The sequence below is a fragment of the Cinclus cinclus genome, chromosome 19 (genome assembly GCF_963662255.1).
Source record: "Cinclus cinclus chromosome 19, bCinCin1.1, whole genome shotgun sequence".
Taxonomy (NCBI): Eukaryota; Metazoa; Chordata; class Aves; order Passeriformes; family Cinclidae; genus Cinclus; species Cinclus cinclus.
The window spans coordinates 10563619-10589344 of NC_085064.1; the positions used below are offsets into that span (position 1 = coordinate 10563619).

At 53.9% G+C, this 25726-nt stretch overlaps 1 protein-coding gene across 5 annotated transcripts in view; it reads left to right on the plus strand.

The window, feature by feature from the left end:
* Positions 1–25726, plus strand: part of GRIN1 (glutamate ionotropic receptor NMDA type subunit 1) — a 35710-nt gene that overhangs the window by 8576 nt on the left and 1408 nt on the right. The window contains exons 3-20 of one of the 5 annotated variants that reach the window (XM_062505439.1): positions 1300–1476; positions 5706–5768; positions 6537–6637; positions 7129–7250; positions 7709–7883; positions 9247–9391; positions 9486–9569; positions 10805–10940; positions 11811–11938; positions 12122–12286; positions 12544–12662; positions 13342–13454; positions 13945–14093; positions 14818–14975; positions 15356–15517; positions 17201–17310; positions 18330–18475; positions 21063–21173. In XM_062505439.1, coding sequence (XP_062361423.1) covers positions 1300–1476; positions 5706–5768; positions 6537–6637; positions 7129–7250; positions 7709–7883; positions 9247–9391; positions 9486–9569; positions 10805–10940; positions 11811–11938; positions 12122–12286; positions 12544–12662; positions 13342–13454; positions 13945–14093; positions 14818–14975; positions 15356–15517; positions 17201–17310; positions 18330–18475; positions 21063–21173 — 2364 coding nt within the window. Of the gene's footprint in view, positions 1–1299; positions 1477–5705; positions 5769–6536; positions 6638–7128; positions 7251–7708; positions 7884–9246; positions 9392–9485; positions 9570–10804; positions 10941–11810; positions 11939–12121; positions 12287–12543; positions 12663–13341; positions 13455–13944; positions 14094–14817; positions 14976–15355; positions 15518–17200; positions 17311–18329; positions 18476–21062; positions 21174–23950; positions 24155–25726 lie in introns of those variants that run through there. The other 4 variants (XM_062505438.1, XM_062505441.1, XM_062505440.1 and 1 more) reach the window with 4 other exon arrangements.

A 25726-nucleotide genomic window follows, 5' to 3' on the forward strand; every position in this document is an offset into this window, starting at 1 on the left:
TGTTTCCCTTGTTTGTCCGCATGGGGCTTTTTCCCAATCCCATGGGTTAGTGCTGGTTTTGTGGGGTGGGCTGCTCTTCCTGTAACTGTAATGTTTGTATCAGCCATACTCTAAGAGTCTCATTGGGGCTCTCCTGGTTTGTTCCCTCCTCTGATTAAACATCCACCCTTCTTCTCAGTGTCTCACATTCAGGAAATGTTCCCAGTGCTGTGGTGGCTTTGCTGCTCCCCTATTCCCATGTGTTGGGCTGGCGCAGGAGCAGGGACCTGAGCCCTGAGCACAGCAGGGACTTTACATCCTTTTCTGCACATTTCATGGTCTGGTTTAATATTATCACCATATTGAGTGTGAGGAAGAGGATTTATTTGGTGTGTCTCCTGTGTGTGTCCATGGGAGATGTGATGACTTTTCCTTTCCAGTGTGTATTACTTTGGCCCATTCAGGACATTTCTGACCCATTCTGGTCTCTGGATGAGCAGGTCTGGACAACCATCTCAGACTTAGAGAAAGAAATATGGTGCTTTATTTTTGTCCTCTCCAGTTCTGGCTCCTGCCTCCCTCCAGCACGTAGATGGGCTGTCAAGTAGGGCCCATGCTGAGCATAAGCACTTTCACTTCCTAATATTTGACTCTAGGGCTTTTTGGACAAGCTGCATTTGTTTGAAAGCTCTCTGTCAGCTCCAGCTTTTGGTCTGATTGCTCCCCTAAGAGCTCTGTACTTAATTAGGCTGGAATTGCTATTGCACAATCACCCAACCAGAAGGATGTTTTTAACTGAATCAGAGAGGTTTGCTGGGGCACAGGTCCAGAGCTGCCTCCTTCTGCCTGCTGCTGCAGAACAGGCTGACCTAGAAACAGCCAGGGACCATGTTATAAAACTGCCTGTCTGAACTTCTCCCATGGCAAATGACAAATACGCAGCTGCCTGTACCTGCCTCTTCCTTCCTGAAGGGAATTCTTTTGCTTTCTGATGTCCATTTTCTGGTAATTATTTAAAAGGTTAAGAGGCAAGGCTATATTTGCACTGAACACTGCTGGTCATTCATGACTCAATAGGCTTTTCTTCTCTGTGCCTTTATGGACCACAAAGCAGAAATCTCTCTTTGCCATACTCTGGTTTAACCACACAGAGTTACAAAGTCATATCCAGGGTTTGTTTCCCAGCCAGAAGGAAGGATGCAGGTCCCAGACATTAGCCCAAGGTGTGCATCCCAAAATGGCTATGTGATCCCAGCCCTGTCCCTGTAAACGTGGCTGACACCCTCACAGTCTGTGTTGAGCTCTTGTTCTTCCTTGCAGAGCATCCACCTGTCCTTTTTGCGCACGGTCCCACCTTACTCTCACCAGGCCAATGTCTGGTTTGAGATGATGAGAGTCTTCAACTGGAACCACGTCATTCTGATAGTCAGCGACGACCACGAGGGTCGTGCTGCACAAAAGAAGCTGGAAACCCTCCTGGAGGAGAAAGAGTCCAAGGTCAGTTCCTGAACATTGTCTTGTAGCTTTGTTTAAGCAACAACAACAAAACTAGAAGTCTTGGGCTGTTGTATGTATGTAGATTTCTGTATGTAAAACACCTTTTCTTTCCATTGTAACATGGCTAACATGCTTAAAGCATCAACAGTGTCTGACTAGTACCTGACAGAACTTTGTACTTTATTCATTTCACTTGCTTTGCCATGGTCAAAATCTCCTACATGTAAATCGACTACAAAATGAAGGGAAGGATAACCTGGAGCTCTGCAAATGCCTTGCCCAAGTTTCCCACCCAAGGAGAGGACCAGTTGCTCAGCTTAGGGAAGCACCTGCCCCACTGCAGCCACCCCAGGGCCAGGCAGACCCAGAAGTGCCAAACCCACCCCGAAAAGCAGCTTCTGAATTGGCTCTGGGGGCTCAGCTTAGTGCTTAGGAGGGGCAGGGCTGTAATGTACCTCTGACAGAGCTGTCAGCCCGTTCCCATCTCCATCGAAGCACATACCAAACGCTGCTTTCCTGACACCCCATGCTGTCACAGGGCAGGTGTGGGACCTTGCACCTGTTCTCAGGGCCAGTGGGAGCAGGGAGGGAGGCAGAGGAGGGCCCCAAGGTGCAGGAAGACAAAGCACAGGCCCGTGGCATGGAGGCAAAGGACTGAACAAATGTTCAAGACAAACAGAGCAAAGGAAGCTGTTTGGCTGCAATCTGGAAGGCAAGGAACCACTTCCTGTCCTACAGGGTGGAGTTCCAGCATGTCCTCTCTCCTGGGGCAGGGCAAGGTCCCCTTCAGATGGGCAGAACCTGAGTTCAGCCACATCTCCAGCAGCATCAGGGCAGGCACCCGCTTGGGGATGTTCCCTCCTGGGTCACAGGCAGGGACCCCAACCTGGACATTTGGCAGTCCCTCAGCTGCTGAGGAGACGTGGCCATAGATGCTTCCTGTGGTTGGAGTTGGTGGCTGAGCTGAGAGATGGGCCCCTGTGACTGCTCTTCATCACTTCCCTGGAGGAACAACGGGTGCAGGAGTGCAGGCTGGCACAAGCCACACTGACCAACAGACTCTTGATTTGGGCAGTGATTTTCAAGAAGTTTCATCTTTGCTGCATTCCAGGCTGTCACAAGGCTCTGATGTTCCACCAGCCACAGAGGGATCCTCCTGCTTCCAAAGGCAGCTTCCCACTGGGGACAGCAGGACAGTGTTTTTCTCCAAAGCCTCTTCCCAGCACAGTGCCCTTCATACAGGGAGAGCCATTGTCAGTCTCTCATCCCTCCTCTTGTATCTTTTAAAGTCCACTTCCTGTTTTCCTGTAGTTCCCATTTTACTGTTCCCTCTCATGCCTCCACTCTTGTTTGCCCCATGGGGTGCTCTCAGGCACAGGGTGCATTTCTTCTTCAGCCTGTCCACCCCACGGGAAAGCCTTTGAGAGCTTGAAAGATGGGGAGGGAGGGTCTGTCTTCAGACCCTCCCCATATTTGCACTGCATTTACCACATGTCTTGGTATGTCCTCTGTCCTCTGGCAGCCCATGGCTGCTGCAGATGCTTGGGCCACTCTCCAGCCTGGGGCACCTGCTGTGTCCCAGCAGGTCACCTTGTCCTTGGGGTATGCCACTGCATCTTGTTTCTTTTTCCTTTGAGAAAAGGTCAGACCAACTGGACTGACTGGTCTTGCAGGTGGCGGATACCCCAGTGGGGCTTTCCTGTCTTCCTCCACCTCTTTTCTTCAATCTCTCTTCTGATCCCTGATGTGCTGACTCTTCATGCCATGAAGATGTACCATGGGCCCCTCCTCAGCCTCTCCAAGCCAGCCTGGGCCCTGGGGAGGGAGCAGGCAGGAAAACTGATCTCAACCTCTTCAAGGCTTAGATCACAGCCCCTGAGGATATGGAGGACCTGCTCAGGGTCAGAGACTGACCTGCCCAGCTAAGCTCTTAGTTTGGGGCATGGCCAGCCCCGTGTGCCATGCAGGCACCACTGTGTGGGTCTGCACCTCCAGCAGCACCCTGAGCCCAGCTCTCAGGCTGTGCTGGCCAGCCCTGCATGGTCCCATGTGCTGGCTTTGTCCTGGAGCTGTCTGCAGCCATTCTCTGCCTGGAGCTGCTGCTCCACCCAGCACAGCTCTGCTCGATCATGGGGCTGCTGGGGCTCTGAAGGGAGTGCTGGACACTGTGAAACCAGAGCTTCTCTGGGTCAGAGGTGGCAGGTCCCTGCTGTGCTGCCTGCCTTTCTCTGGGACAGTGGCAATTTCTCATCAAAGTGGCAATTCCTTGAGTGAATGCAGGAGCACATGGTGGAAAGGGAACTTCTGATTTGTTGGTTCCTGTGTGAAACATGGAGATCAGAGAAGGGCTGTGGGGCTGCATGTTAAAATGGGAAAAAGAGGATTATTAGTGTAGTTCTGGAAACAGGACTAGTGTCAGGGGGAGGTGATCAGGGGCCAGCCTTGTTGCTCCCAAGACTCTGCTGACCAGTCTGGGCTGAGGTGCCAGAAAATGCCAGGAATTTCTGGCTGAAGGCTGCAGCGTGAATGTACAAGTTTTTGGCTACGTTGACAGTGCCTGGGGAGAAGTGACCAGTGTTCCCTGATTGAAGAACATTCCTGATGTCCTGCTGCATCTCTAGTCTCCTTGTAGCAGTTATTACTCCAGGGCTCACTGCAGGCCCAGCAGAGGCCACTAAGAAGCCAATGCAGAAATCCTCACTGTAAGAGTCATCAGAAATGAAGGCAGACCTGGGCTCCAAGCAGATTTTGCCTCTTCAGATGCTTTTCCTTGCCAGGACACAATTTCTTTGAGCAGTGAAAACCCGTTGGGCTGCGTCCAAGGAGAAGAAAGGAAAGAGCACACAGCTGCATGGAAAGGAGACCTGTCAAGATGTCCTGCTAAAGACTGGCCTGGATGCTCAGGAAAAAGGCAAGCTAATTAGTTTGGAAAGCAAGATGAAGAGAAAACTCTTGGTCTGAGGAATAACCCGGGAATATGGACCCCTGTGCACCAGGATCAGGTTCCTGGCAGGGATCCATTGCCATCAGGCTCTGGAAAACATGGAAATGAGAGTACAGCTGTGTCTCACACCCCATGTACACAGATCAGGGATGCTCAGCTGGGGTGGGGTCAAGGAGAAGATGTCAGACTATGTCCCACCAAAACCTGCCAAGCCCCCTCCTGAAGGCACCATCAGGTTGCTGTTATTGGCCTGGCTGCAGGGGCTGTTCCAAGCAAGGTACCAGGGCTCTGTGCAGCTGCTGCAGGGTCAGGGCTCTGAGCAGGGGCTCTGAGCCCTCAGCTTGAGAGAAAACCTCCAGCAGTGCTGCCCTGCCCTGGGCTCCTCTGGGGCCCAGCAGCAGCGGCTGAGGCAGCAGAGCAGGGGAGGAGCAGATTCTGTGCTCCAGTCCATTCTCTCCAGAGCCAGTGCATGCCCCAAGCTCTGCTGGCATGCTCCAGACAGCAGCATGGAGACCACTAAGCAAGAAGCCCCACTAGCCATGCTTAGGGCCAGGTTATGGGCAGTAGCAGCTGTAGCTGCATCTCCCAGGGCCATCCATGTGCTGCAGAACCATGAGGTGCCCTGGGCCCTCCCCAGGGACCAGGTAAAAGCTGCAATGTCATCCCATGTTCACCATTGCTTCATATCACCATGCTTTGAGCCAACACGGGATGTAGAGAACATTATCTTTCTCTCTTGGATGTCAGCAGAGCTCAAAAAGCTGCTCCCACCTCTCGGCGGGTGAGAGGTTCAGCTGAGACACCTCACTTTGTGTGGACTCTCTAAGGGTGGACAGGATTGTAATGCTGATAGTGATGCTAGTAATGCCAGTATTCTTAACTGTAACAGTTTGCCTTTATCCAGCATTTTCAGTACACAACATTTTGTCCTTTACTTCCACAGTAATTCCATGGAAACCCCACCACTTAGGCCCTTAGATTGTTTCCGAGCTTAAGATAAAAATTCCTTGCTGAAGAATTCCCCAGTCCCTCAAGGGAAAATGCAACTGCATCGCACAAGCTGTGACACTCAGGCTTTGCTCTCAGATTGCTCCGTGATGTTCCCGTGAGAGCTGAGGCACAATCTCTCCTGATAGTGGTTTTTGCGAGCTCCAGCGTTATAGAGACCCTTTAGCAAACAGTGGAGGAGGAGGTGGATGTTGGATTGCTTTACTACACGTCATTTTCAACTGTTTATAATATTCTTCTGTGTCTACATATTTTCTCTGTGCACATTATTCATCAGAGTAAAAAAAGGAACTATGAAAACCTCGACCAACTTTCCTATGACAACAAGCGAGGACCCAAGGTATATATGCATGGAAATGCACGCCGCCCACCAACCTAACTAGCAAATGAAAAATAGCCACAGCCAACAGAAAAATAAAAAAGAAAAAAAAAGAGAAAGAGAAAAAAAGAAAAGAAAAGAAAGAAAAAAAATCCATGACTATGTTTCTTGGTAGCACGTTTTTATGTTGAGATAGTTTGGTTTGGACTTGAGAATGGAAACGTAGCCAGCTGACCCTGGAAGGATTTCTTTTTGAAACATGCATGTGAACCAGTAATTAACTTGCAAGTTCTTTTTTTTTTTTTTTTGAAAAGTTGAACCAACCCCCTTTCCTCCCCAAAGGAAACGGTTCCTTGGTGTAAGTTGCTCACTTTGATTCCCAAAGGTTAACCCTGTGCAATATGTTTTTTTCATTTCCCATGTTTTTGAAAAACAACACTCGTTTGAGTTTTCAATTGCATTTCAAAGCCTTTTTCTCTTTCCTGTACAATGCACGCCTATTTTTGGGTCTTGATTGACTTCAGTTTGCATGCACAGTGCAAAAAAAAAAATTAAAAAAAAAGAAAAGTACAACCAAAAAGCCAAAACCTTAAAAGAGAAAGGAAGGAAGGAAAGAAAGAAAAGAAAGAAAGAAAAGAAAATGAAAAAAAAAAAAAAACTTTGACCAACCTTATTTAGCAGACTTTTGTGCAGTTTAATGAATTTTCTTGACCCTTTTCTAGATAGCATGGTTCTCACCACCAGCCCTGGGGCTCACTCACTAACCAACTTTGCTCACACTAATCACAGGCTGAGAAAGTGCTTCAGTTTGATCCTGGGACCAAAAATGTGACATCGCTGCTGCTGGAGGCGAAGGAGCTGGAGGCCAGGGTCATCATCCTCTCTGCCAGGTGAGGCCGTGCTGCCCCTCCTCTCCCTGCTCTGACTGCCTCTCTCCCAACACTGCCAGCGCTGGCGTCAGTGTGGATTTGGGGTCTGACAACCTTCCAAGGAGCCTGAGAGGAGCCCCAGACGCAGCCCCTTGTCCCGGGCAGGGGGGATGCTGAGGGTGCTGGAGGTGCTGCTGCCCAGGGAGCGACAGTCCCGAGCGTGGCTGGCTGTGCTGCAGAAGCAGCCGCAGTTACTGATGCTGTGTCCTGCTCCAGCGGGAAGGAGGGGAGCCCGATGGCCCCACGGCTACAGCACAGCGTGCAGATGTGCGGGAGCTCAGCAGCGCTGCGAGCTGCGGGATCAGGTGAAGCTGAGAGCAAGGTTCCCATTGCAGCCAGGATTTAGCCATTCCCAGGAGAACCGCTAGTCAGAGTCGCCTGGGCTGCTGCCTTCCCTGGCACCGGCACAGCCTTGGGGTTGCCACATTGCCGTTCCCTTCGTGTCGTTGCAGCGAGGATGACGCGGCCACGGTGTACAGATCGGCGGCCATGCTCAACATGACGGGCTCGGGCTACGTGTGGCTGGTGGGGGAGCGGGAGATCTCGGGCAATGCCCTGCGCTACGCCCCGGACGGTAGGCAGCTCCCGAGCTCCGTGCCGCTGCAGCCAGGCTCGGAGGGGCCCGAGGGAGCCGGGACGAGCGGCCCATGCCCTCCCCGGGACCCCCGGGCTGGGGGAAGGCTGCGGGTGCCGCGGTGCTCCCGAGCGGAGGCTCCCGCGCTCTGCTCTCCGCTCCCTTCGCCTGCGTGGGGACTCGGCCTTGAGTCCCAAATCCCTGAGTCCCAAATCCGCGTCACTGCGGCTCTGCAAGCTGCCTGTCACCCGGGGGAGGCTTGGGCAGGTCCGTGGGAACAGAGCTCAGGGTGTCAGCCACGCTGCCCCTGCCTGAAGCTCAGGCAACTTCCCATTGCATCCAAGGGATCCTCAGCCCGTAGCCTTGTGCTCGCTGTCCCAAGAGCTGGGCATGGGAGTAACGCTGGAGTAGCCAGTGACCCCAGGAATGCCGACCCGGCTGCCCTCTGCCCGCGGCAGGAGTGATCGGGTTGCAGCTCATCAATGGCAAGAACGAGTCAGCCCACATCAGTGACGCTGTGGCCGTGGTGGCCCAGGCCGTGCACGACTTGTTTGAGAAGGAGAACATCACAGACCCACCACGAGGCTGCGTGGGCAACACCAACATCTGGAAGACGGGACCCCTTTTTAAGAGGTATTGGGGAAAGGGTCCTGCTGGAAGGAGCAGAGGACCTGGTGAGGGAGAGCTGGAAAAGGTGGGAGCATGTGGGAAAGGTGCAGGAGGACATGGTGGCTTTGTTCAGGGTATCTGTCACTAAAGCTTTGGGGCATGTGGCACAGGGCTGCCTGGGCTCTCCTGCATGATTTGGATGTGAGGACTACATCTCTCCTAGAAAACTCTTCCAGACACAAGCTCAGGCTATGGCACCCAGTTTTTTCCAGGCTGTTTAGGCATCATTCTGGTGCCTGGCACCAATTCAGTCCGTGTCAACCCATGCTACCGTGGATAATGCTTAGACAGCTGGAATGTGTGGGCAGGGAATGACTCTAGGAGGAAAAGATTGAGGACCGTGGTGTCCTCCAGTCTGGAGCTTAATTCCATGCATGGAAGTGGGAGAGAGGGGAGCTTCTGCCAAATCAAGCTAGGGGGATATTTCTGTCCCAATTTATCTCGGTGCTGTGGACTTGTTTCCTGCTGGATATTGCAAGGGCTGTGGCATGGGTCCAGCACTGCAAGCAGGGTTTGGTGGCAAGAGATGTCCATGCATGGGACAGGTTGCCCTTGGCTGTAGCAAACCCAGGTGCTGTGGATTTGGAGGCTGGGGTGTCACAGATGGGAGCATGTGCCTGTTGGGGTCCTGCTGCCAAGGCAGGGGGATCGGCAGGTCCTGCATGTGCTTCCAGACCCCAATCCCTGCATCACTGCAGGTGCTGGGGCCACAGGGGCTGGGCCTTGGTGCAGCAGTCACTCCCTGCAGATCTGGATTCTGTTGAGCATGAGACCTGAAAAGCCTGGAGATTGTTTTAGAAGCATTTCTGGCATCCCCCGTAGTGACGGTCTTTGGCATAAGCAAATCAAAGTTCTTCTTCACAAGTGTCTCAGGCAATCCTTGCTCATCTCCACCATCACCTTTCCAGGGTTTGGGGGCTGGTTCTCTCCTTGGTGGTGTTTGTGTGTGCCTGGGCCACTAGCCAGGCTGGGATAAGCAGGTGCCAGGTTGTAGCATAGGCACGCCTCCCAAGGAACCCCCAGAAGAAGGTGCCCTTGGGTGCTGTGGGACAGATCATTCCAGAAGGGAGTGGGACTGATCTGGTGGAAAACAAGGGGCAATGACAGAAGATATAGTAGAGAATGTTTGGGAAACTGATTCCATCCACTAGGAGGGGATGACCACATGTCTATTAACAGACCATAGGTAGCCTTGGCTGGACTTCTGCAGGGTAGTGACTTTATGGCAGGTAACTGAGAGGAAGCATTTGACTTTCTGGTGCCTTGTGAGGCATCTCAATAGCGCAGCAGGTGCTGTAGGTTGTCCCAGCTGTGTTTCTCTCCATAGGGTATTGATGTCCTCCAAGTACTCAGAGGGTGTCACCGGCCGGGTAGAGTTCAACGAGGACGGGGACAGGAAGTTTGCCAACTACAGCATCATGAACCTGCAGAATCGGAAACTGGTCCAGGTTGGGATTTACAATGGCAGCAATGTACGTGCAGGCCTGGACTGGGTTAGGAGGGGTTGGGCACTGGGGTGCCCACCTTGGCCTCATGTCCATCTGTTCTCTCCGGGATCCATCGCAGGTCCTGACCAATGACAGGAAGATCATCTGGCCGGGGGGGGAAACCGAGAAACCTCAAGGCTATCAGATGTCAACCAAGTTGAAGGTAAGAGCAAATGGCATTAGGGGCAGAGCTTCTCAGCTCTCTGCATGCCAGGCAGTGGCTTCATCTGCCTTCCACCTCCACTGCTGCTCTGCAGCTGGCAGCAACATTTGCAAGGCCAAGGAGAGGATATGGGAAAGAAATAGAGAAGGTAGTGGAGGGTGTTCAGAGCACAACTTTCAGCTGGAGTCAATCTAGATAGGGTGCCAAGCATCCTTGGGTTTGGAAAGAGACAGGTGGGAAGTGGATATGAGAGAAAACAGCACAGAAAGGGTGAAGGGACAAGTGTTCTCATGGGAGCCAGAGGACACCTGTCACAGATTTGCAAGAAATACAAGGATGGGCTCCTTTGGCCAAGGCATGATTCAGCTCTGATAGACAGTGCAGAGATCAGGCAGAAACAGATTCAAAAGATCAAACCCTCTGGTAGAGGGTGGGTGGATTGGTGTCTGCAAGGCTGAAGTCAGGAAATCCCTGAGGAGCTGATGGTCAGAAGACTGAGGTAACACTGGCAGAATGTCCCTCCAGTCTGTCTTCACTTCTCATGCTCTTCTTTTAAGTGTCACTCTGCAGCCCCTTTAGTGACCGTATCCCCCTTTAGTGACTCCATCCCACTTTAGTGACTGAATCCCACTTTAGTGACTGGGTCCTGGCCAGGCTGATCTTACAGTATGGCCATTTATTTGTCTTACTGTTCATTTGTCCAGCAAGGGAAATCCCATTCCCATTGACAGTGAGCCCTTGTCCCCACAGAGGTGCTATGGGTACGTTGTGATTGCTGCTTGACTGAAAGGTCCAGGGCAGGACTGAAACACCTGCATTAACTTGGGGCAGTGTGACAGTGTCTAGAGCCCCTATCCAGGCACTAGTTCTGGCTGTGTGGTGTCTCCCATCAGTCTTCTGTTAGGGAAAGAGATTTTGAGGCTTAGGTGAAATTGCCACATGAAGGAGTACACTCCTCACCTTGGGTGCGGGGAAAGCAAATGCTCTTAGTGTTCTTGGAAATGCTGTGTTACCAGCTGGATTTCACGATCTTACAGGTCTTTTCCAGCTTAGAGGATTCTCTGATTCTCTGATTCCCAAATTCTCTGATGCCAAAGCCAGGTCCTGCTGCTGGGCCGAGATGGCAGCTGGGGAGGGCACATGGCTCCTGTGGGGAGGGCAGCCCAGCTCCTGCCACAGGAATGCAGCTGTGGAGGGAAACACAGACCAGAGGGTGTTCGTGCTTCACCTCACAGATTGTGACCATCCACCAAGAGCCCTTTGTGTATGTGAAGCCTACTCAGGCAGATGGGACCTGCAGGGAGGAATTCACCATCAATGGAGATCCTGTCAAAAAGGTCTTCTGCACTGGACCCAATGAGACCATCCCAGGTAATTTGGTCTGGTGGGGACTCCCACTCCAAGAAGGGGTCCCAAGGAGGGTGCTCAGTCACACAGGAGGCCCAGAGGATGAGGCACAAAGAAGTGACAACACAGCTGGTCCCCAGACACCCCCGCCCCCATCAGCTCAGCCTCACAGCAGTGCTGTACAGGAGTTGGGCCCTGGGATCCAGGTGTTTGAGCCCAACAGATTCTTTCCCACTCTCTCTCTTCTGTATGGGCACCAGGGCTGCTTTGAGGGATTACATCCTGAGTTTCTGTCTGCTGACATGTTACAGTTCTCTCTGCCTCGATCTCTAGCAGAAGCAAGGACCCTGAGGCATGTTAGCACATGCTGCACTGACACAGCACCAGTTTCAAACTGTCACAGAAACCTGTGTCAAGATCAGGAGTGAGCACCTGGTGTGGGGTGGGAGCTGCTCAATGCCAGGCTTGTCCAGATCCACCTGAAGGGCATCCCTTTGGCTCATCACACCTTCCTGCGCACAACATCCCCCCAGAGTGGTGTCCTGGGCTGTGTTCAGCCTGCTGGGCTCATGTCAGGACTCCTCCAGCACATGCACTGAGCCCTCTCCTTGCCCTGCAGTGGGTGGGTAGCACTCCCCCTCAGCCCACCTCACTGAGACATGGCAAAGGAATGGGACTCCCTTGTCCCCATCCTGCCAACACCCACAGGTGATGGAGGCAGTGAGAGAGGGTGGTCAGGCAGGTGGCCCTGAAGGATAGCGTGGTTACATTCCACATGGAGCCAGAGCCATGGAGTCGCTGCTCTCACTGGGGACAGGCACGGATCCTGTGTGGGGTCCCTGGCCAAGGGCTGCCCCCTCATGCCCTCATGCCTCTCATTCTGTCTCTCCCCAGGCCGTCCCACCGTGGCACTGTGCTGCTACGGCTTCTGCATCGACCTGCTCATCCGCCTGGCAGGGGTGATGAACTTCACCTATGAGGTTCACCTGGTGGCTGATGGTAAATTTGGTACCCAAGAGCGGGTGAGTTTGGGCAGCCTGTGTTCTTTCTTTGCCTGTATTTTGTGTTGAAACGCCCCCTACACCCTTCTCCTGAGCAGGGTGGGGTGGAAGGGTAATACAGGATTCCTAAAAAGTGTAGTGTCCTGGCTGGTGGGGGAATGTGTGTCAGGGCAGGGGTCTGACCCAGCCTTGACTTCCTGGCAGGTGAACAACAGCAACAAGAAGGAGTGGAATGGGATGATGGGGGAGCTGCTGAGTGGCCAGGCAGACATGATTGTGGCTCCCCTCACAATCAACAACGAGCGGGCTCAGTACATCGAGTTCTCCAAGCCTTTCAAGTACCAGGGCCTCACCATCCTCGTGAAGAAGGTATGGTCTGAGTGGGATGTTTGTAGAACACAGGAAGTGCCCGTCCCCCAGACTGTACCGTGCCAGCGCAGCCCCTACAAATTCCAGGCTCCAGGCTGCTGGCTTCAGTGCAGGCTCTTGTTTGCACCAACCTGACCCTTCCTGAGTAATTGAGCAGCAGGAGCCTGGGGCAGGGCAGGGCCACTCTGGGTCCCTCCAGGTGGGCAGGGTGCAGGCGTGGGGGGTGCCAGCAGTGTTCCCCTCTCTCCTTTATGCAGGAAATCCCCCGCAGTACCCTGGATTCGTTCATGCAGCCCTTCCAGAGCACGCTCTGGCTGCTGGTGGGGCTGTCTGTACATGTGGTGGCAGTGATGCTGTACCTCTTAGACCGATTCAGGTGAGTGCACTTTGGGCCACTCAAGATCTGGAGGGCACAGGGAAATGCTCCTGGGAACTGTCCCCTGGGTCCCTTGCTTGGGCACAGACTTGCAGCCCTTTGGGGGATCTATGCCCACCTGCTCTGCCCCACCAGCCCTGGGCTGAGGCTCCTGGTCCCTCTGGCTGCCTAAGATAAGGAATATGGATGTGTGGGCCACCCGGCACATGGGGATGTGGAAACACACCTGTTATACCAGGTGCTGTGCAGATACCTGACCAAGGGGCCTGTCAGCTTCTGGGCCCTGAGACAATTTCCTCTCAGCCTTCCTTGGCCCTGTGGCAGCTCCTCTGAGGGCAAGAGAACCTGTCTCTGCCTCAGCCCTGTGCCCAGAAACTTTGATGGCTAATCTGCAGGGAGCCCTCTGCTGCAGTGGGAGAGGCTTGAGCTAGCCAGGGTCAGATGATCTTTTTGGTCTGGAGAGAGTGTGATGGGACCAGTACTAGTGTGAGCAAGATGGTTGCAGGTCAGCACTGGGGGTGTGCCAGGCAGTGGGACAGAACAGGGAAGAGCTGACTGGGACAAGGCACAGTCTGTAGGAATGAGTGACACGGGGCTGCACTAGGACACATAGGGCACAGTGGGGAGCCCTGGGAGTCAGGGTGAGGGGAATGAAAAGGGTTCTTCTTTTGTTTTCCAGCCCATTTGGCCGATTCAAAGTAAACAGTGAGGAGGAGGAAGAAGATGCTCTGACTCTCTCCTCAGCCATGTGGTTCTCCTGGGGAGTCCTGCTGAACTCTGGCATTGGAGAAGGTGAGTCACGGCTCACAGCAGGACTGCTCTGCCCTGTAGCCCAGGCTCTGAGCTGGGCAGGCTGGGGGGAAGCCACTGCCCCCTTCCACAGCCTCCCACTCGCACATGGTCCCTGTGGGACCTCATTCCCTGAGCCCTCCCTGGAGCAGGCTGATAAGAGATTTGGTGATGCTGAGTGTTGCACATTTGTGGCAGTTGTCAGAGCTGTCCTGCCACCACCAGCACCGGGGATGGGAAACAGGGCAGGGAAATTTGGGCTGGATCCCCTGCCCAGGGTTACCCACCCTCTCAGGGTGACGCACAGCATGCCGTAAGGAGATGGAGGGGGTTTTTTTGTTCAGGCAGTGCAGAAGCTCCTTGCACAGCTGCTGGCAGAGCAGATAGATGGTGCACATCTGCAGGTGCCATTGGACTCATGTGGATTGACATGGCTTTGGCAACCAAGCCAAGCCCTCATGGTGCCACTCTGATCTCTCCTCTCTCCCCACAGGTGCTCCCCGGAGTTTCTCTGCCCGTATCCTTGGCATGGTGTGGGCTGGCTTTGCTATGATCATTGTGGCTTCATACACTGCCAACCTGGCAGCCTTCCTGGTGTTAGACCGACCTGAGGAGAGGATCACAGGCATTAATGACCCCCGGGTAATGACCCCTCACTTGCTTTCGCCTTCCCTGGGGTGTATAACATGGCTTGTGGTTCCCAGAGCCCTGATTCACTATGGCTGTGATCTGTGCTGGGGGGTCAGACCCAGGGAGCTCTGCCTGGGCTGGTGCTGATGAGTCTGAGCCCCTGTCCTGGCTGGGAATGGACAGACGTGGGCAGGGATCAGCAGGAAAACAACCTGTCCAGAAATAGCCTGTCTGCAGTCAAACTGCCTGCCAGTTCCTGGAGAGCCTCCTCTCATCAACGAGGAAGCGATTCATTATGGATGAGTTATAACGAATGAAACTGTCCCTGCGGTGCAGTCAATACTCTCCACATGCCTCAAATCCATTTCCTGCTCTGGCAAGGACACAGCCACAGCTCATCGGCCCAGGCACGCAGGAATGTGCCCTGCAGCAGCACTGACCCGCAGCACCCCACACCCTGCTGTGTGCCCTGCCCATGGCACTGCCAGTCCCATGGCATCCACAGGCCTCCTGCACCCTCAGTCCCACTGTGTCCCTGTCCCATGGCATCCCCTGCCCCAGCACCATGGTCCCAGAGCATTCACTGCCCTGTAGCATCCTCTGAGGAGATCAAGGGATTCTCTAGGGAACAGGTACCTGAAGAAGATGGGGAATGGGAGAGGAAACACGTTTTTGGGGTGAGAAAGTTTTACTGTTACAGTACAGAAAAAATAGGAGCCCCGTCCTTGCCTTTCAGTTGCGCAACCCCTCGGATAAGTTCATCTATGCCACGGTGAAGCAGAGCTCTGTGGACATCTACTTCCGACGGCAGGTGGAGCTGAGCACCATGTACAGGCACATGGAGAAACACAACTACGAGAGCGCTGCCGAAGCCATCCAGGCAGTGAGGGACAAGTGAGTAGGGCCAGCACCTTGCCTGGCCATGCTGGGAAGGGCTTCAGGGAGCTGCAGTTGGATGGAGCAAGCAGGGCAAAGCTGGAGAGAGCTGCGGTCAAAGCACGGCTTGATGGGACCTCCCAGCTGGGGCTGGGTGGGATCTGTCCAGTCCTGGTGCATCCCAGGTCTCTGGGTGGGGAGCAAGAGGTCTGCATGGTGGAAGGTATGGTGAAAGCCCTGGCCATGGCCTCCCTTTCTGGCCCCTTTTCTTCTTTCTGTGCAAGGCTGGGTGGCTTGGGTCTTTAAATTAGGGCTGGGAGCACCCTCGCTGCTCCCATGGAGGCTGCAGACAAGCTGGGCTACCCAGCCTGACCCATCCATCCTCCCTGTGTGTCCAGCAAGCTCCACGCCTTCATCTGGGACTCGGCAGTGCTGGAGTTTGAGGCCTCCCAGAAATGTGACCTGGTGACCACGGGGGAGCTCTTCTTCCGCTCTGGCTTTGGGATTGGGATGCGCAAGGACAGCCCCTGGAAGCAGAACGTCTCCCTCGCCATCCTCAAGTCCGTACATGGCTCTTGGCATGGGGCTTGCCCCAAATGCTGCATGCGTTGGCACGCAAGTAGCCTCATGCCAGGCACTGCCAGCCACCCTCCAGACCACTGCAGGGACATTAGTGCTGGGGGCTGGCTTCCCATCCTGACAAATGGGACATTGAGTGACTGGGGTGGGCACCCACAGCCTCAGCTCTGGCTCGCAGGGCTGGGGAAGCAGCAGGGGACTGGAGGGAGGGCAGAGCAGGGAAGGGAGCAGAGTCATGGTCAGCCGGAGGTATAGGCAAAGCTGGCAGAGAGCAGCAGGTGCCATCCATCACAAGTTTCTGTGAGCAGGGTGTGGGTGCTGCCATGTCCCCATTCCTCCCTCAGGGCTCAGCCTGTCCAACAGCACTGCGCTGCCTTGGCTTGGGCATCCAGGGCTTTTTTCTTTCAACTTTGGCTACTCCTGTTACACAGGGATATGTCAGGACCCCCTCTGAGTCTGAGGCTTTTACACCAGCACTAACCTGCAGTGTGGGGTGTCCCAAGTCAGACTGATATTATGGGTGAAAAGGTATTTCTTTGTATTACTTCGGAAGTGCCACACTTGTTGCCGACAGAGAAATGTCACAATGGAGGAACAGGCAGATGGGAAGCAGCAAGTGAAGGGACGGACCCCTGGGAGATTCATTTTAGGAGAGACACCAGCAGGGTCCTGCCTAAGATGCAGAGGTGAAAAGCCTGAGAGAGAATGGGCAGGATGTGGAAGATGGGCAAGACCCAGGGTGATGTAGGGAGCCGTTCTGTGGGATGGTCTTAACACAGTGATGGGTGGCAGCAGGGCAGATGGAATTTAGGACAACCACATAAGAAGCCTGACAAGGCCATAGGAGTCCTCAGTGTCTTCCTGGGAGAGGATGAGGAAGCCCAGGGCTACAGATGGCCCAGGAAGGTGGGGGGGGGGGGGGGGGGGGAGGAATGTGCCAGGAACAAGAGGGAGGAAAGTGCAGTGAGCCTGTGGTAGGATGTGTGCTCTGTGCCCACTCCATCCCCACGACCTGCTCAGGCAGAAATGGGTACTGTGAGGACACAGCTTGTGTCCTCCCAAGTTGTGACACCAAGCTGGTGCTGTGTCCCAGCCCTCACTGTACATCACAGGGTACACACTGCCAGGTAGCAGTGCCCTGACCTAGAGGGTGCTAGAGGTCACCAGAAAGGACTGGGGTCCATCATTGCCTGAGCTCCAAGTGGCCCTGGCAGGTGGAGGAGCCGTGCAGGAGGGAACTGGGAGATGTGGCTTATGTCCACTCCCTGCAGCTTTCTCCAGGAGCTCTCAGAGCACTGTCAGCTCCATCCTTCCTTAGGAACACACCTTCCCCATGGCTTACATGTGGCTCTTCTGGCAGCAGGTGCTGCCCCAGGGCCACTGCAGGGGCAGTGGCAGGAGGAACTGTGGGTTCCTGCTTACAGCACTGCACTGTGCATGGGCTGTGTGTGCATGTGCAGTGCTGGCAGCCCTGCAGACAGCCCACACTCACTCTCTGCAAAGCCACACATGCACAGGTGTGCACACACACCCAGCACATCCTTGGTTCCTGTGCTGGCAGGCTGCAGGCAGTGCAGAGTCCTAGGAGGGAGGCACAGTGTGTGCCCCAGCTGCCTGTGGCTGGTCCCCAGTGACTACCCTGTCCTGTCTCCTTGTGCTTCCAGGTCCCACGAGAATGGCTTCATGGAGGATTTGGACAAGACTTGGGTGAGGTATCAAGAGTGTGATTCCCGTAGCAATGCCCCAGCAACACTCACCTTTGAAAATATGGCAGGTTTGTTCTGCAAACCTCTTTCTCCCCCTTCACTGGGTAGCCCACTTTTGCTCAAGACATTCTCCTCTCTGGGGCTGTCCTCTCAGGCCGAATCTCTGCTGCTTCTGAATTTATGCTTTCCTAATGCTGGGAGGCTGCTGAGATGGGCTCCATTCCCACCTTGTTCAGAACAGTTCCAAAAAGTTTCCCTCACCTTCCCCGGGTGCCCTTGCCAGTGGGGCTGCTGCGGTGTGAGCATGGTTCCCCTCCCTCTGCCCTGGCCAAATTGTGGCTGTCACAGTGCAGTCATAGCTGTCAGCAATGCAGAGAGGAAAACAGCACCTTGGGGGAGGCAAGTGAGAACCCTGCTGCAGGAGGAGGCTGGAGGCAAGGAACAGCCCCCCAGTCCTGAGGAGCCCTGGGCAGGGCCAGGACAAGGATATTTGATACAGAGGGGTTTTCCTCTTGCACATACCATAAGAACCCCAAGATAGATTATCCCTTTGCACTGAGGTGGTGCTGCTGGTCCTACAGCCAGACAGTGCAGTGATGAGGGATGAGGGGTGTTGGATGGGACCCTGTCTTCACCAGCACTGCTACCCGGGTTACAGGCCATGGAGAAAAGGGGTATTTTGCTCCATCTCCTCAGACACCACTCCAGAAATGTCAGCCCCGAGGGCTGCAGGCGTCCAAGGACAGCACAGAGCTCTGTGCATGGCTGTGTTTTCTGTGACAAACCAAACTGGAGCACCAGGGCTGGGTTCTGGGGTAAACAGCCCCACGGTCCTGGGGATGGGGTTTGCCCTGGGGCTTGCCGTCCCCAGCATCGCTGCGACTCAGTGCCCTGTGCCCCCCCAGAGCTGGCACTGACATCCCTCAGGTGCCCAGGCTGTGTTCCCCTTTCAGCCCTCCAGGACTGCAGGGAGAAGGTGGGGGGACCCCGTGTTGGCAGATGCTCTTGTTGCTGAGCATGATGCAGAAGAAATGAGGGGTCATGTTGCAATTTCCACTGCCCCCTGTAACTTTCCTGCTTATTTCAGGTGTGTTTATGCTGGTGGCTGGAGGTATTGTTGCCGGGATATTTTTAATATTCATAGAGATAGCTTACAAAAGACATAAGGACGCGCGGAGGAAGCAGATGCAGCTGGCGTTTGCGGCCGTTAATGTGTGGAGGAAAAACCTGCAGGTAGGACAAACCGTTTTTAGAGCAAATCTCCACCAGGTGCGTTTTCCATTCCTTCACCAAATCAGTGAATTCAGAGCTGTGGATTAGCATGGGGCCCTCTGTCCCCCACCCCAGTAGCTCCAGCTGGGCATTACTGGGTGCCTGTTAACCTGTAGGGTAGTGTCCCTGCCTTTTCCCTGGGAGCTGCCCCTGCCCAATGCTGTCTCTGCCAGCAAAGCTCCAACAGGGCAGAGGCCTGGCCCAAACACCTCCAGTGGAACTTGGGATGGGGACTTTGCTCTGCTGGGGACCATGTGCCAGAGCCACACCTTGCCCTGGCAGAGCAGGCAGTGTCAGCATGGCTCCTTTGCAGGTTCTGCCCTGCTGCCTGGCCCCGGCCGCGCTCACCAGCAGATGTGAGGGTCAGCCCACTGCCAGTGACCATCCCTGCCCGGTGCTCAGGTGGAGGAATGCTCCAGGGATAGTTTCCATCACCTCCCCTTCCCTACCTGCACCGCAGCAGCGTGGTAGCCCTTGCCATACCCAGGACTGACTCCAGAAAGAGGTGGTGTGTGCTCTTGTCCTTTGGAGACAAGGACATTTCCCCACACAGGTCCCTGTCAGTGCCAAGGCTCCCTTGGTCTCCTTTCATGGGGTTGTTGCTCTACCAGGCTCCTCCCGCTCCTGGAACATCTCTCTGCTGCTCAGGCAGGGAAGCCCAGGAAGGTCAGAGGTTCCTGGCAGTGACACTGAGCCATGGGCACATCTGTGGGCCACCAGCCTCATAATTCCCTTCCCCTGCTGCTTTTGGGGCTGAGCCCCACTGTGCCCCTGACCCCAGTGCAGGGCAGCTGGAGGCTCTGTCTGAGTTGCCCAGGCTGGTTTTTCCCTTGGGGAAGCACAGCGGTGTTCCAAGAGCAAGAGTTCCTTTAGGTGACTAAAGGACACTGCCGCTCAGAGCAGAGCCAGCAAAACAAAGAGAGAGGAGAAGGCTGGGGACCCCGTGAGGAGCCCGCCAGGGCCCCGGGAGCAGTGCTGGCTGGGGCTGTGGGGGGGCTGCCTGGGTGGAAGCGACTGCCCGAGAGCAGCGAGGGGAGCACGAGGCCAGGCTGCCGTATCCTGAGAGCTCGCTGGGTTCAGTTCACCGGAAAGTCTCGGAAAAGCCATTTCTCAATTTTTTCTCTTTTTTTCCTTTTTTTTCCTTTGCTTCCAAAAAGCAGCAGCACCGTGGGGGTTAAGGCTGCTGGGACAGAGCACACTAGTCGCACTGCCATTTTTCACTTGCCAACCTTCTAGAAAATACAGCACTGGGTCCTTGGGCAGAGTCTGTGGGACTGTGAGCAAAGCATGCTGCCCTGTGGGGGTAAACAGCCTCATGGTAAAGAGCCGTTTGACATTGTAAGACTTTTCCACAGGAGGAAACGTCAGAGCACTAGTATCTGGTACATTGCTAGAAGGTAGGCAAGTGGAAAGATTTATTTGTTAAAACAAACAAACAAAAATAATGGTTTTTGGGATCACAATTTTGCCATGGCTATTTCCTGAGATGCCATGGAAGAAAAAGACATTTCATTCCATTCATCTTGCTTTCCTTTCCGTTTGTGCATGTCCGCAAAAGAGAGAACTGAGAAGGAGGAGCAAATGTATCCCCGAGCATGCTCTACGCACCAGCGGGATACATTTTGGTTACCCCCGTGCGGTAGCAGAGCCAGACCTGGTCACTCCGTCCCCCGTCGGAAAGGTCACACTCATTGGCACGAAAGCAATTGGGGAGGACTCGCTGCCAGCGCCCGGCGCCGAGCGCGGCTGGGCCCCCCGGCCCGCGGCCCCCGCACCATGGCGGCTGGTGCTCCCAGCCTGCGCCAACCAGGTCCGACTCGCTAACTCCAACGCCTACATTTTTCAGTTCTGTTTCTCTTTGAGTTCATCCCGACCCGACGACATCATGGCACTAACGCTTTGCTTCCTCCCTTTCTTTTCCTTTGTATTTTTTTTTTTACTTTTCTTTTTCTTCCAGTTTCCTTTTTGTTTTTTAGCCTGTTTTACTTTGGAAAACAAACCAAACCACCACCAACAACCACGTTCGGCTTTGCACAACTGCATCATTTGAATTTTTGAACACATTTTTTTTACAGAATATTCATACAATGACTTCTCTTTCAATGCAGTCCTCTCTCTCTCTTGTGGCACTAGGATTCAGCCGCAGAAAAGACCCTGAGCGCTTTTTTTTTTTTAGTGGTAGGTGCAGCATCTCACATCTCGGTCCAGCCAGGCTAGCAGTAGAAGCGAGGGGCAAGGTGCCAGGCAAAGCATCCCCAGGAGGCGAGGTCAGCTGTGCCGGCCTGGCTGCAGACACCAGGAGAGCAGGGCTACTTCCCAGAGGGGTTCCCAGCGCTCCAGATGCGAGGCCGGCCCCCCGTAGCTGTAGCAGTGTGGTGGCTGTGCCATAGCCGTGGGTCACGGAGGCCCTTGGAGGACTGGGAGTGGCAGAACACCTCCAGTAGCTTTCTCACCTAAATGAAGGCCACGACATGGGGCAGTATTCAAATAGATTTAGAGTTTCCAACAACACACTAGAGATCTAATTACTTATACATATTCATTTTAGGATAGAAAAAGTGGTAGAGCAGAACCTGACCCTAAAAAGAAAGCCACTTTTAGGTCCATCACCTCCACCCTGGCCTCCAGCTTCAAGAGACGTAGGTCCTCCAAGGATACGGTAAGAGGAAGAAGAACAATTCTGCCCTCTCTCTTTCTCTCTCTTTCTCTCTTCTGCCATCCCATTGACTGCCACACACCCATCCCGAAGCTGCCAGTGTACATGCATAGCTCATGTTTGTCACCAGTCAGTCAGTCAGTCAGTCAGTCATCCCGTGTACCTGAAAGGATGCTGGGATCCTGGAGGGCAGGCAGGAGGTGGCTTGGAGTCCTGTGATGAGTTGGGAGATGAAAACGAGTTTTTGTTTTGTTTTTTTTTTTTTTCTGTTTTCTTTTTGCCTGGATGATTTCTGATGTTCCTCTCTGTGCTTTGCTCACCTTACCGGTGCTGACCTCTTGAAACTGATGACATTTTTTCTTTTTTTTTCCTTTTTTTTTTTTCTGTTCCTGAGTGTTCCTGTACCTGTTTGTCATTGTATGCCTAAAAACAATCACCCTGATTTAATTTGGGCACCGTGTCACCTCACCAAGAGCCATGCGTGTCACACTCTCTACATGTGATTTTTGTTTGTGACAATTAGCATTCGGAATAGTCCTCGCACAGGAGTGACAGCTGTCTCTGGTTATCGTCAGCAGTAATGCAGCTCTAGAAAAGAGATGAAAAGGCTCCAAGGAAGAGGTTGTTAAAGACCCAGCCTTGGTTCAAACTCGTGTTCTCTGCTGCTTTCACATAACCAGAGAAAATTTCCAAATTGCTGCCTCTAAAGCCAGCTGTTTCCAAATGTGCAAACGTGTCTGCTCGTGCTGGAGCTTCAGACACTTCAGCATCAGGTTGGGCTGTTGGTCTGTCGGACTGAGCCGTGTCCCTCTGCATGTCGCCATCTGTTGTATGACACTCTGCACTGTGGCTACTCTGTTGTCTCGTGTGGCAGCGCCCGCTGTATTTTGCTGCCCGACCTCCTGGCTCGACGGGCTTGCCAAAATCCCCTCCCCGGGGCGACCGGCGGTTTGTGCCAAGGGTTGCTCAGAGCAGGTCCCCGCCAGGCTGCCCTGGCACAGAGGGGACAGGGGGACGGTGGCAGTGCGGGGAGATGTGGCCCCCGTGCCAGGGTGGCCCATCCCCAGCCGCAGGCTTGGGCGCCTCGGGGACAGCATGTGGTATCGCAGGGGGTCTCGGGCCCACGGCTCTGTATGAGAAATGGAGGAGGCTGCCTTTGACACCAGCGCAGGCTCCATACCAAGAAGCTCCTGGAGCACCCCTGGAATGAGGCCCTGGGGACAGCTGAGCCCTCAGCCGGGCTCGACTGCCACCATCTCACACAAAGTGCTCCTCTCACTGTCACCTCGAAGCCTGGAAGTCATGGGGGGAACACCCACACTCTTCCCACTCATCCTTTGTACCCCACAGGGAGGACGGGCATCCCTGTCATCTCCTGTGCTGCTTCTGTGCTCCCTGGGTGGCACCTTGTCCCAGTAATGCCCCCATGTCGGGGGTCCCCTTTCCTCACTGCTGCACCTCCTGAGCAGCTCTGCAGGGAGGTCACAGGTTGTGTCCGTGTGGTCTCAGCCATGACTGGGACAGAGGAGACAGAGATGGGGTGGGTGGTGCAGGGGCTGGTGCAAGAGTGAGGAGGAGGGACAAAAAAAAGAGGGGAGAAAAATTGGCAGAAAGATCTGCATGTGCTGAGTAGAACCCCGTGTTCTGTTGTGTTTGAACTACTCCATGATTAGGAAACCAAGGGGTCCTGTCCTGAGAGAGCAGTATCTTGATGATGCCCTGGGCACCTGGGGGAACCAGTGCCACCGGTGAGCAGAGGAGAGGGGGAGAACCGAGGAAAAATGGGGCAGCTGGTGTGTGACACCCCTGGTACCTCCCACATTGCTCCTTCTTCAGGGAAGCATCCTGGTTGTGGTCCTGCTCCATGGTATGGCATCCATCCTACGCCAACCAGCCCACAGCCCCCTCTGCCCCATGCCAGAAGCACCCCAATGCCCTGAGCTGACCAGGTCCAGGACCCACCTGCACCACAGGTCCCATGGATGGGCAATGGAGTTGTTCTCTCCCCTTCCCACACCCACTGGGGTCCAGCATAGCACAGGGCTCCCCATGTTTGGGTCCCAGTCATACTCTTCCTGGCACATTGTTCATGGGCAAATTGTGGAGGCAGAATGACCCCACTCATCCCAGAAGATGGTCCCCACTTTGGGTGGTCAGTTATTCCCCACTGCTCAGAAGCCTGTCACAGTGCTCCACCTGCCATGGGGTGCTGTGGCCAGGGTCCCAGAACACATTCCCCAGAGAACTGGGCTAGTTGGGTCAAGAGCAGGCAAATGGGGTGAACATCCAAGCCAACGTGGCCAGCTTGGAGGCTAGCAGCTATTGCAGGAGGTGTGTGGTGGAGCGAGCTTTGTGATGATGTCGGGCAGACCTGCTGTTGCTCTGCAGGATGAGCAGCCAGCAGGAGCGGGGTGCTGCCACCAGCTCATGTCACAGTCTGTGCTTGGTGACCTCCACTTCTGTGCAGCAGCCCTGGCTCAGAGACCTCAATGCCCTCCTGCTGGAAGGCCCCATGAGTCCATAGCATGCTGGGGCACGTTGCCTGGGGTCCTTGTAAAGACAAGAAAGCAGCGAGGTGCTCTGTTTCATGATGCTCAGCAGAGTTGCGGGCCCACACCAGGTCTTAGATGGGCAAGGCTGGAGAGCCCATGGGGCTGGAAGGCCAGGCTGACCCAGCCCCACGGGCTCTCCTGGCTAGTGAGTGAAAGACGCAGACCTGGCGGCCTTGGCTTCTTTCCTTTCCGTTGTCGGGAGTTTTAAAAATGGATTCTGCTCTGCAGCCCTGCAGAATGGTCCCTCAGGAGTGCCAGAGAGACAGGCTGGCACCATGGAGCCAAGACAGCCCTGGGAAGCTTCCACCCCACTCTGAACGTCCTAGCGCCCACCATCACCCGAGCTGCACAGCCTCTCCGCGGCACATCATCCCCACCGCCCCAGGAGGAGATGCATGTGTTCCCCATAGGCAGCTCCTGCAACTCGAGTAGCACTGGCAGAGCTGACGTTGCCATCCATCGCAGCCACCCACGATACTGCAACCCCACAGACGCCATGTGAGACGCATAAACCACACAGACACCTCCGAGCCGGCACATTGCGTACAGTCACGTATCGAGGTGCACAGGTCCCTTAGCCCCCCGCATCGCCTGCCCCTGCAGAGCCACATTGCCAGCCCCAGGCACAGCTGACACACGTCCCATGGCACCGCCCTGCCAGGGCCGGCGCGTGCCAGAGCTGGACGAGAACCTGGAAAAGGTCACCTTTTCAGTGAAGGATCATCTGTCCCAAAGCCAAATGCTTCTTGGCTGAGAAAGAGCCTAGTTTTTGGCCCAAAAGAACCAAAAGCAGGTCAAAGACAACTTCTTTTTTCTTTTCTTTTTCTTTTTTTTTTTTTTCCCCTGAAGGGAAGTTGATATTTTCTACAGCAAGATCGCATTTAGCTGGAATCCTAATTTTTAACTGAAAAAAAAAAACCACAACAACAAACCGAAATTCTTCCAGAAAATCTTCCACCAGCCAGGGACTACCATATGAGCCCAGTTAGGTTGAAGTCATTTTTAAAGACATTAAGTTCTTGTCTATATTTTCTTCCTGGTTGTCATTTAAAGTTTTTGGTGCCTTCACTTCACTTCCATACCTTAACATGTTTGAGTCTCTTCTACGGTTAATATCGATTAATTTCTTAGCTTTATAATGTTTTATTTGGGATTATTGCACCATCCCTGTAACATAATTTACCCTAAATTACTGATATGTGCTTCTAGCATTAGTCCTACTTTAACATAGTTTTGATATGACCGTTTTCTTGCTTTTTTTTTCTTTTCCTTTTTTATTTTAGTTTTTATTATTAAAAATTGCATGCATGAACTTTACACAAAAAAAAGTAAATGAGAATGTTACCCTGTGATAACTCTGTGATTGGAGGAGATATGCTTTCAAATCAAAAGCCATGCTCTTGTATTTTAATTTTTATGGCCAGATTGCCCATTTCACTTGGTTGTTTTAGTGTTTCCCACCCCCAGAGCTGTGCAGAGAGGCCAGAAGGCCCCAGCCTGCCCTGCTATACCACCACAGCAGGCCACACGCACACGTGCACCCACCGAGGCACACACACTCACACAGGCACACTGCTTGTTTCACTCCCCTCACGTCATCAGGCAGGATGTTTAACAAAGAACCTTTCTTCTACCCATTCATTTTTGTATCTCCAGTTCCTCCTTCTCCTCCAGCAGTGAGTCACCAGCCTCTCCCCTTTCCCGGTCACTTCTCCTCCCTGCTGGAGTCAAGCCCCATCCCACCAGCACACACCTCCGGCAGCTCTGCCATGTGGAAACGCTGCATTTAGCTGGAATCCAAACTTTTCGCAAGGAGGGGGTGGCTACATCCGATTTTGGGAGAGAGGGGTGTTTTTTGGTAGGCTGATGAGTAGCCCCAAAAAGCTCCCCCAGGGTGGCAGAGTGACATCAGAATGGCCTTGGCCACTCTCTGTGCCCACAGGTGATGGCCGAGCTGTTGCAACTTACCAAGGCAAGGTCATGTCCAGGAATTCCCAAAGGCTC